Below are 11516 nucleotides of genomic sequence, written 5' to 3' on the forward strand. Positions count from 1 at the left end.
ATGAAATATGACAGAGATAGATTTTTAATATTATGGCAAACAAACAGGTGTAATTGTTTTAAATCACATAGGCACTGCAATGTCAAACAAGTAGATCAAAAAAGAAGATCATAAAAGACACGCCTTAACAAAAGATGAGGTCTTAAGAAGATGGTAGTCATTGATTTCAGTGTCACATTTCAAGCAGACGCGACCTCTGTCCACCGATACAGTTTGTTTCCCCATTCTGCATCTCTTACTGATCAATACAAAGATCAACGATAAATGCAACACTATTTGGGTGACAAAGACTTTGTTCCCTGTCGTATCTAAAACAAAGATGAATACGGTTTCTCTGTCTAACAGCTGAGTGATGTCTGTTTTTGGTCAGCACAGGAACTCCTATGTGTCTGAGTCAATCCTGTGAGCTGCAAAGAGGAGCAAGCACAGAGAAAGGTCCAACATGGAGGAAACCTCTGGTGATTTGCACAACTTCACCATTCAAAGCATCAAAATGTGCTCATGTGGATTGCGAATAGATACAGAAGTAACCTAAAAACTTATTCCACGAAGCAGTTCACTTTGGTGTGTCATTTTTTCAGGTTCGATAGTCAAAAGTCGACTGGCAGTGTAACCCAGCCTTGATTGAGCCAGGTTGTCCCAAATGTCACGATACACTTCGTTTCAGGCATCATCTGGACAGACGTGAGGCCATCCGCATTTGATGGCTCAGGCTTTGCAGTGTTTGTAAGCATGTCTTTCCCTTGCCCATGGCTAACCAATTGACATTGGAGCAGCGTTTCAAAATTGCTGCCTGGCAAGACGTTTTTCTGTCCCCCGACTGCAGGTTTGAGAAGTTTGATGGCCGTCACACTGCTCCAGCGTGTAGTACAATTGACGCTATCCATGGTAAGTTTCTCGAAACGACATCTGTTCTGGACAAACCACACAACGGAAGCCCTGCTACTCCCATTGTGATGAAAACACCGAACTCCTACAGCAGGTATTCTCGCAAAGCCAGGACAAGTGACAAATGATCTTCTTGGGGCCTTTGAACAACCTGAAGCAAACTTTTGTAGATGCTGAGTTCCAATGCAGTCCTCTGAACGGATCTATCCTGGCTTGTGCAAATGCCTTCTCTGGGATTTTGGTGTTTTCATCAATGACTGTAGTAGCAGGCATTCTGCTGCACGGTTTATCAAGAACAGATCCTGTTTCGAGAAACTTGCCATGGATAGCATCGACTGTACTACCCTTTGGAGCAATGTCACGGCCGTAATGCTCCTAAAATTCCTGCGGAACTGCAGTTGGAGACAGAAAACCTCTTGCCCGGTGAAAATGTGGCAACACTGCTCCAATGTCAATTGGTGTGTTATGGGCAAGGCAAATATATGCTTACAAAAATTGAAAAGCTGAGCTATCAAATGCTGATGGCCTCAAATGATACCTGAAACAAAAAAAGTAGTGACTTTTGGGACACCCTGTACAATAAATAATGATGCGTGATGGTAGTGGAAGAGCATTTAATTGTTCGGTCTGTCACGATAAGTCACTGGCAAAGATACATTATTTGTAGTCAAATAATTTTCACACCAATTAAGTGAAATTGGATAATTCCCCACGGAACACAATCTCTCACAACACGCAATCACTGGACTAGGGTACCAAAATAAGTTCCCTTATCACTGCTCTTTGCCGATTGCCTTGCAGTTCATTGGCAGGTTATACAAAGAAGCTATCACCATCCTTCCCACACAACCCATTCGGAAAAGTGAGCCGAATCATGGATGACTGTCCCAAAAGGCATTAAGGAAAACCGGACCGGGTGGTGGAAATGTGTCTTAACTGCTATTAGCGGGAGGGACTCACATTGCTTTGGTATCCTGAGTGGTTCAGAGTCTCCTGACAGGACTTGATGCATGACGCCACGGAACTGATACAGCACCTTTAGGCTCTTCTCCTCCCCCACACAGGGGTCATAAAAACCAGGGAGGCCTGACTAAAATACAGATGGGGGGGGGGGGGGGGGAAACAAACCAGAAAGAAATTGAAAAAACACTAACATGAACACAGCATGATTCAGATACACATTTACTACAGGTGACAACATCACTCAGTGGTATCACTGGAGTGCGCACCTCTGCCATGGCTGGACTGTTGAAGGTAAAAGAAAAATGGTGGAGCACTGTGTTTATGCTCAGTGGTGCCTTGCAATTGGAGTGACCTAACTTGCGTTTTTTTTTTGAGATACTAACCGTCGTTCAGACGTTTTTTTTTTTGCTGAGACTTGAGAAACGAGCGCTCTTCACAACATGCAGCAGTTTGGCAGATAGAATTTATGAACAAATAAAAAATGAGTTTGAAGCTGTTTATTGCCACTCCCAGTTGAACTTTACTGTCAAGTTTTGGGGAAATCATGTCATTTTTGGAATGAAGTTTTGGAAATTGAGTCTTGTACCTTTGCGGCCTCAGTGAGGATGAGTTTGGAGTCTTTCACCAGACACTGGAGCGGCACGCTCACATCAATCACCTTTGCCCTCTCGTGTTTTCGGCTGTTGTCTGTCACAAACTTGCCGTACCAGGCGTTGAGGATGATGAGACCTGGTTTCAGAGGAACAAGAGCGGAAATCGAATGCTTTTGTGTTCCTTTTCCAAATGCGACACCAGCTGACCGAATCGAACGGCACACTTCCGACTGTACGGCACCGGTGACCGTTCAAATCCATTTTAACACCGCTCAACAGAAACTTTCAGAACATCAGCTCATTGTTTAAAAATAAAAAGAAGAAACACATGACAAGGGCAAAGTCTGCTGACCAATAATGACTAGAAAATACAAACCTTTACAGTGACAGTTGCTGGATTCATACAGCGGAATATTAAATAGTGTGCTTAAAGTATGGTAATCAAGGGTTGGCTTAAAAGCACCAATTATTGCCACGGCACGGATTGAAACACCGTTCTTCTCCTTGTTCACGAGGCTGTCCATAGTGCCACAAAAACTGCTGCTTTGTCACATAATTCAGCAAAGAGCAGTGGAATTTTAATTTGTTCCAGAGGGAGAAAAGCGGCACGGCATGAACCACAGAGATCTTTGAACTCAAATATTGGGAATTTTTAGAGCGTCTCGAGAACTGAAGCATTTCCCAAGATGTTCGAGAAACATGACATTACGGATTTGCTCGGCTTTCCGAACATTACTAATCATACCCATTCGAGACTCCTCGGCTTCAATAATCCTCCGCACTGACTCCTGCATGAGCAAGACCTTCAGAGATGAAAAAGGCACACAGAAACTAAATGTGAGATTAGATGGATCTTATGCATAAATGAAATCACTAAGACTTTCTCTCTCATTCCATCTCCGCATTGCCGTTACCGCAACCTTTCAACATTTCCTCTGTCTCTCAAAAAACATCAGCTGCATCTGTAACGAAGCCGTGAAGAGCTCACCGCGGCCTCTGCCTCCTGCTTCTTCTTGGCTATGTTGGAGGCGGAGCTCTCGCGCTGTTTCTCCAAGTCTCTGTTAAAAGATAGATGGGAGGCAATAATGCATGCGGTGCGTCCTCTCGCAACTTTCCTCGCATAAAATACATTTCGAATTTCTTACTGTTCCTTCTGGGCCCGCACATAGGGCCGAATAACAAGCTGCTGCATGGCGAGGTAGACAACCAGCGGTCCAACTGTGGCGTAAAATACAGCACTTGGCAGGAGTTGGTCAGTCAGGTGAATAGGGAAGAAATATGTCTGGCTGGCTCTGTTTAGTCTGCAGAGAGACAGTCACTTTTATTATTTACAGCCAGGCAGATAAACTGTGTGATATCTCTTTTGATGATACAAGAAAGCGTATTGCTGGACTGTGCCGGCCTAAAAACGGATGTAAAGCTAAGGTTATTATTTCTCTGAAAATGGATTGAGTCGTGTCCTCTGTCCTCTCGTTTGTCAGTGAGTGTACCAAAAAATAAGAAGTGGTGAGCCCTTTCCATTTGGGGCGGCAGAAAATAAATAAATACATACATACATACATAAATAAATAAATAAAACACTTGAATTTAAAGTCCCTGTAAAGTGAAAAGTCTGAGACGGAGAAGAGTGTCGTTAACAGCCTGGCCAAATCTGAATGAATGAAAAATCAAGTATATAAAACGAGGCATCAAGATTGTCCTTTCTGTCCGTTCTCAAATGTTGTGGCCATGTTCGCCGAGTGCGCTGAAACCACGCCCCGCTCAACTGTTAACTCAATACAACTACTACAACCTGGAAATATGGATGCTACTTCGTCGAGCATCTTTTTTATGCAGTGCTGCCAACCTATAACAAAAATTACTATATAAAATTAATATATCCCACAGGGCACTCCAAAAAACTGAAATGGTGAAAAACTGTTTAACACAATTGAGTATCATATTGTGCTCAGCCTTTGCACGTTTTCAGCAATTATCTTCGAACATGTATGTAAAATGTATTTAGAAACTGATTTCTGAATTGACTTTGCAGGGTCTTTATAATTTGCAAATCGTGACCTGTTGATGGCTGCTAACAAACCTAAACCTCCCCCCCTGTCACGAATAGCGGTGAACCGTCTTCTCGAATGTATGAAAAATAAATAAAAGTGGCACTTACTTGACCTTCAGCGAGACACCTTGGGGCACCCCGACGCTAACTGTGGCCCCCAAAATGCTGTGTCGACTGATTTTCCTCTCCGCACCGTACTCCAGCACGGTCCCAAAGAAACCAGACCTGCGACACACACACACACACACACACAAAAACAGATGTGCAAAATATCCAGTGGATTAACAAAATTAATACATTATCTTCTGACAACATACTTTATTGAGCCCTTAATCTTCGTCTGGTCTTCATCCTGGAACTTGTACTGGAAACTCATCATTATAAAAGTGTGTGGAATGCCGAGCTGCAAAGAGTAAGTGAATGTTGTTGCTCATCGCTGACAGGCAAATGTAGATCTGCTAGTGATGCGCACGCGAGCGCGCGCACACACAAAAGTGCTGGCGGCAGACCTGCACTGCGACGGTAAAATGGCTGCTCTTGGTGTCCCTGACTATGCTAGTGTTCATGGAGGAGTGGATCCCCCAACGCCACTGCAGGTAACCCATTGTGTTCTTGTCGAGGTGACGGGCCAGCACCGTGGTGATCCCAGGACGCACGCCTCGGGATGAAAACTGGAGTCCGCACTGCGCTGTCACAAAGCTGAAGTACAACCCCCCAAAAAAATCCTCACATCATCGTCAATCTTGAAATCATCCAGCAGTATCTTTTCCAGAATCTTACAAGCGTGGCGTCAGATTTCGGAATATCTTCATTCCAAAGAGAGGTCCGTGTGTGTCCCCGGCGCCAAACTCTATCTGCATGCACAGACAATAGGTGACATTGTAACTTGTCGACATGGCATGTACTTTAGATACACTACCCACAAACAGAAAGGGATATTTGGCTTTCGGGTGAAATTTCAGGTTGGTAGTAACACAATATGTTTACTCATACATACAACATACTTTTGTATTTTCGTTAAAGGTCCCATATTTTGGCTATTTAGACCTCCATAGAGTGACTCTCTAACATGGATAAAAGTGTCAATTTCACTGGGATGGGGCGCTGCTGACCTCGACTTGGGACGTTGTGAGTCGGTGGGGAGAATACTTCGAAGACCTCCTCAACTCCACCGACACGCCTTCCCATGAGGAAGCAGAGTCTGGGTTCTCTGAGGCGGGCTCTCCTATCACTGGGGTTGAGGTCACCGAGGTGGTTAAAAAGCTCCTCGGTGGCAAGGCCCCGGGGGTGGATGAGATTCGCCCGGAGTTCCTAAAGGCCTCTGCAACATCGCGTGGACATCGGGGACAGTGCCTCTGGATTGGCAGACTGGGGTGGTGGTCCCCCTTTTTAAGAAGGGGGACCGGAGGGAAGGGCTCTAATATGTCCCAGGTTTTTTGGAGCGTGTTGCAGCCATAAAATTCCAAGTTAATGATTATTTGCTAAAAACAATCAAGTTGATCAGTTTGAACATTAAATATCTTGCCTTTGTAGTGTATTCAATTAAATGTAGGTTGAAAATCATTTTTATTCTGTTTAACACAACATCCCAACTTCATTGGAATTGGGGTTGTATTAAGGGGGAACAAATATTCAAAGCTGCCAGGCCCCGTGTGGAAAAAGTCATGAGAAATGTGCTGAGATTGCAATAAACGATACACAAACTCAAATTAAACAATAAAATCAATTCATCGCCCAGCCCTAACACAGACTGATTTAAATGTTGAAAGAAAATTACTGATACTACGACATAACAGGGCTTGACAATAACAAACGATCCTAACTGTAAGTCTGGCAAGGCTGTTTACCTGCTCACTACTGCACTCACAGTGCACTACAGAGACTTTACTCAAATGACGTTATGTAAAGTATCCACACGTTTGTGCACTAATGAGCAGCCTTAAATTTACAGGAGCACATTAAGAGACAATAACTGTAGCCACAAAACCCAAATGGTTACCTAGCAATGAAACTAGAGACATGCTAACACTGGACAACTAACGGCAAAAGCCCATACACACATGCTAACTAGCTATCTGAAGAACTAACAGCAAAACCTATTGACATGCTAACGCTCCACAAACTCGTAGCGACAACAGTATAGTGACAGCTACAAATGTGTACTTACCAAAAAGGAAAGAATTTTGACCTAAAATCGCCACAGTCGCGTTGAATATAGTATAACATAAACATGGTTATAAAACAAAGCTCGTTTAGTCATGGTATTAGCATCGAAGCACACTCGGTGACGAATACGACCATGCCTTCGCACCTGACCGTCACACAATATTTAAACAAAAATGTCCGAAAAACAAAGAGGCCGTTAGGTGTTTAAAATGTACGTCAAGTAAATACCTTCATATGAGCGGGTTTTTTTATTATATATTTTTTTTTACTTATGTTTCTTTCCAATATTTGTATTTTGCTCAGGTAGCATAGTAACCAACTGCGATTCTGTTCTGTCCGTGCAATTGTTGTTTGGTGACTCTGCAGGCGTCGCTGTTTTTCAGATCTGAGGGCGATGACGAGCTAACTGCTGGTCGTTCGGAACTGACCAATTTAGAAGTTACGATGCCTAAACTAAGCCATGTGATTCCTTGTGTCAGCCAATCACAAGCCACGGTAGATAAACGTCAAGCGCCACGTGGTACTCACACGCTCTCTCTTCCTGAACTGCCCGTCACAAAATAGGGAGAAATCAGAGCAGTACCTTCCAAGATTAACCTATGGTGCATCCTGAAATTTTACCCGTAAGCCCAATACTCCTCAATTTTTGTGAGTAGTGTCCATGTCTGAGCAACATACCTCCCCCCAACCCTGAGCTGAGGTGACTCTCCTCAGGGCCAAGTTAATAGTCCCACCTCCATTTCCATTGTGTGTGGACAGAGAACCAGACAAGATGGCTGTGTCATTTGTGGTAAGAGGGGCCTGCGGAAGAACACACATGCAGAGTTCATAACACCTGCCTCACAGCCTTAAAAAAACAGAGTTAATAACATACAATCTGGCATACTGTGTCACCTCTATGGATTGTGATATATGCATCTTGTTGATTTCCACATGCGGGACGCCACCTCCGACCATGTCCTCATAGTCCTCTTCATAATGATCAAAGAGGTCTGTGGCATCAACACCCACACTAATTGTTCCCTTTGAATATAGAGCGGTAGGAAAAAAAAGTGTCAAAGTAGTCAGTGATGACTTTCTATATTGCTTGCTTGCTCGAATTATATTTGATTGTTCGAAAAGGACAAGTTCAGAATTTTGACTGGTAAGAAGCTGGACACCAGCCATCTTGTGTCATTCCAAACCAATGAAGTTACAGAACAAGCTCTCTTGAAAAGACGCACCATTCAAGTGATTCAAGCTGGGGCCAGTTGTCGACCACCGAACATACCTTTGGGTTGGTCCTTTGCTGCAGTCTCCTCTCCTCTCGCTCCTTCTGAAGACGCTCGTACTCCTCTCGAATCTCTGCTGGAGTTCTTTTCCTCTCCACCACCTGGAGAGACAGCATACTGTACGAGTTGCGCCTGCCACACACCAAGCGACTGAACAATTGCAAAAAGACCCCTCACACACACACACAAACAAACAAATTCACTGCAATGTAAAAAGTACATAAGTACATAATAAAGTATGTGAAATACGATTGTAAACAAGAAACACATTGTAATATTCTTGATTGGTATGGCTTTGTAATGGCAGGGGCTGGCTGAATCACACACATAATTGGAAATGTACATTTGGGTTTTAGAAGGCCACGTGATATGGTATGGCCTTTTTCATTAGACGTTATATTTGTGACGCTGCAACTCCGTTCACCTAGTTTTATGTTCAGTTTGTATTTTCTATGAAATATTGTGTCCAGATTTAAAAACATTTCAAAACTTTGCTTTATATAGCTTACTTGATCATAATTTATAGCCACTTACCTCCCATCCGTCAACATCAAGTCCACGCTTGCCATAGATATCATAGATTGCTCGTGCCTGTGGATCACACAGCACTAGAAAAACATACAACAGTAAAGTATCCATGAATGTTGGTGTTGCTCGATGTGTTAAACACTCAGCATGTTGTGTGCTACCTTCATAAGCTTCATGTACGAGGTTAAAAAGCTGCTCTGCTTGTCGCTTTAGTTCTGGATCTCGATGTTTGTCTGGATGGTATAACATGCATAATCGTCTGTATGCCGCCTTCAGTTGGTCCTGCGTTGCCTGAAGCACCAAGATGAAGGAAATATAAATATGAAGGGGAAACAAAAGTTTCTCCAACTGTTTCATGAGTGTAAAGAAAGAATTTCAATTTAAGCGGCAGTATTTGCCTAAATGTATTTATTGCAAAGATTAAATGTATTATTGTTTCAATTAAAGGGGTATTGTGCGATATCTGAATCTACACAATCCCATTTTATATTTTTGACTAGTTCACGTTCATACTTTGATTTAAACAAAATAAAATCAGACGTTACTCACCAGTGAGTAGTCCCCCCCCACCCCCACCCCCACGGGATATTTACTTACTTCTACTCAAGTAATTATTTGGATGACATTTTACTTTTACTCGAGTCCCTTCATTTCAAAGTAACACTACTCGAATATAATTTGTGGCTACTCTACCCACCTTTGCATGTGCACACGGTACACCGCATTAGTAAGAGTCAAGTGAAGGCACCAGTGAGCACTTGATCACCTGACATTCAAGGTCTAATCTGATCAACTGTAAGTAAACCCAGGTGTAGTCAACGGTGACACTGACAGCATGAGCAAGCTAGCCCTTGTGAACGGTGTTTACAATACAGTAGCGCGTAAACTAAAACTATTTTATCACGAACCGGGAAAAGCGAATTAGAGTGCACGAATCCACGCCGTTTCGTTGACCGGTTAGTTCGTGAAGTAAAACTGACAGCCAATAAACTTGTTTTACGACCTGGGGAAAAGTGTCGAGCCGGAGGCAGAGAACAGTACTCAATATCGAGGGTCACACTCACAAGTTAGCCGTTTGGCTAACGTGAAACATCATTACACGCGTAACGCCAAACTAAGTAGCTTGAGCATGTTTGCACAAATGAGTTCTTTAGAATACTAATGCATAATTTACCTCTCGCCGGACGTTTAGGAGGGAATAGTAATCATCACTGGAGATCTCATCATCGTCTAAGGCGGACGCCATGTTTACTCCCCGGTCATTTCTTCTTCGTCGCGTCCTTTGAGTTACACAACGGCAGTCGCACTCTAGCGCCACCTTGTGTAGCGGAGCGCTTTTGGAGAGGTTAGTGTTTTGCATTTCTTCCCTGATAAGTGTATCTGTCGGAATTTGAACATAGCAGCTGCAAATATGTGTATTTAAAATGAAGCATTTCATATCTATCTATCTATCTATCTATCTATCTATCTATCTATCTATCTATCTATCTATCTATCTATCTATTATATATATTATATTCCCAGATTTCTATAGTCCCCCATGAAAGCAGACTGATTGTCTTTGTGTTTTAACAGAATAAGGCATTTGCAAACGTCTGCTTTTACTTTACTTTTTTTTTTTTTTTACTTACTTTTTACATTTACAGACCAAACTCGTAACTGAATCAAAATCAGTTTATGTTTGTGCATTTTCTCCATTATCCTGTATTTTGATAAAGGGATGGAAATATAACTATGTTTATTTTTTATCCAATTTATCTATTAATCGGCGGCACGGTGGACGACTGGTTACCACATCTGCCTCACAGTTCTAAGGACAGGGGTTCAAATCCCGGCCTCTCCTGTGTGGAGTTTGCATGTTCTCCCTGTGCTGCGTGGGTTTTCTCCAGGTACTCTGGTTTCCTCCCACATCCCCAAAAACATTCGTGGTAGGTTGATTGAAGACTCTAAATTGCCTGTAGGTGTGAATGTGAGTGTGAATGGTTGTATGTTTACATGTGCCCTGCGCTTGGCTGGCAACCAGTTCGGGGCGTGCACCGCCTCTCGCCTGAAGATAGCTGGGATAGGCTCCACTATATGCCTATGGGATAGGCTCCTAGTGAGGATAAGCGGTACAGAAAATGGATGGATGGATGGATCTATTAATCGAAAAACTAATTGTCAGATTAATCAATTATTCAAATAATGGTTACAGCCCTAATCCAAACACTTTTAACATTTATAACCTAACACAACAATGGTATACCATCAGGCAGCTATTCCCCAGAAATCAGCTGCAAAGAATATAAATCCACATCAATACTTTCAGGGGTTTCCCATTTTCATTTCTACAGTAGAGCCTTTTATTTATTTATTTATTTATTTATTTATTTTACTATGCAAGGCCAGCAGGCAGCAGAGGAGCTGTCCTTTCAGCACCACCTCGTCCACCATCTCGGCGCTGATGGCCCACAGCCTGTTAATGCAGGATGAAGGCTATCCTTAAGTGCAGTATTTGACAAGCGTGCCAACAGCAACGCGTATCAAGCTCAATGATCTGTAATTAGATTGCTTGTAGTTATTTAACGCTGTCACCCTATTGTCGAGCCAAGCCCCGCCACCATAATAGAAGGCGGGAACCTTAAAGGCACACTGGATGATATGAAAATGTGCCTTTGCTCCAAAATGTTGAATTGGCTTCATTTACCTATTTACTGATTCACACAATGATGATAATAATGCTGGCATATCCTGTCAAGACACAGACACAGGAGCTGCCTTGCTGAAAGATAATTCGACAGGATCGACTGGGGTTCAAACCCAGTCGTGTAGTGGTCCACAAAGCTGCCTGCTGGGGGATCAATTGTCCCAATGGTAGGAATGGTGGGAATAATTGATTGATTGATCGTTAAGGATTCTGTCTGTCTCGATAGTGGAATTGATTGTTGATGAATCCATTCAGTGTCTCGAAGGAAGTGAGTCAGAAGCGAGTGCAGTACGTTGCTCCGATCAGCAGAGGTGCTGCCGATTCAGTCTCAATGAGTTTGCCGTCTAAGGCCCGCGCCACCAAGTTAAGTG

At 43.0% G+C, this 11516-nt stretch overlaps 1 protein-coding gene across 3 annotated transcripts; it reads right to left on the minus strand.

Moving 5' to 3' along the window:
- Positions 1 to 6: 6 nt before the first annotated feature.
- On the minus strand, positions 7 to 9785 carry dnajc11a (DnaJ (Hsp40) homolog, subfamily C, member 11a). 3 transcript variants are annotated; one of them, XM_061773470.1, is made up of 16 exons: positions 9634 to 9785; positions 8621 to 8750; positions 8466 to 8539; positions 7931 to 8032; positions 7555 to 7683; positions 7339 to 7461; positions 5275 to 5348; positions 5004 to 5193; positions 4812 to 4897; positions 4603 to 4719; positions 3590 to 3745; positions 3433 to 3502; positions 3190 to 3247; positions 2438 to 2580; positions 1849 to 1978; positions 7 to 407 (listed from the first exon to the last, which is right to left on the minus strand). In XM_061773470.1, exons 1-16 carry the CDS (start codon positions 9703 to 9705, stop codon positions 382 to 384), a joined length of 1680 nt encoding a protein of 559 aa, XP_061629454.1. In that variant the 5' UTR covers positions 9706 to 9785; the 3' UTR covers positions 7 to 381. The 3 variants fall into 3 exon arrangements, with proteins under 3 accessions (XP_061629454.1, XP_061629473.1, XP_061629462.1); XM_061773489.1 differs by having other exon boundaries at positions 8466 to 8522; positions 9634 to 9773; XM_061773478.1 differs by having other exon boundaries at positions 7931 to 8081; positions 9634 to 9773.
- Between the last annotated feature and the right edge of the window lie 1731 nt (positions 9786 to 11516).

Source organism: Phyllopteryx taeniolatus, chromosome 1 (genome assembly GCF_024500385.1).
Source record: "Phyllopteryx taeniolatus isolate TA_2022b chromosome 1, UOR_Ptae_1.2, whole genome shotgun sequence".
NCBI classification, from domain to species: domain Eukaryota; kingdom Metazoa; phylum Chordata; class Actinopteri; order Syngnathiformes; family Syngnathidae; genus Phyllopteryx; species Phyllopteryx taeniolatus.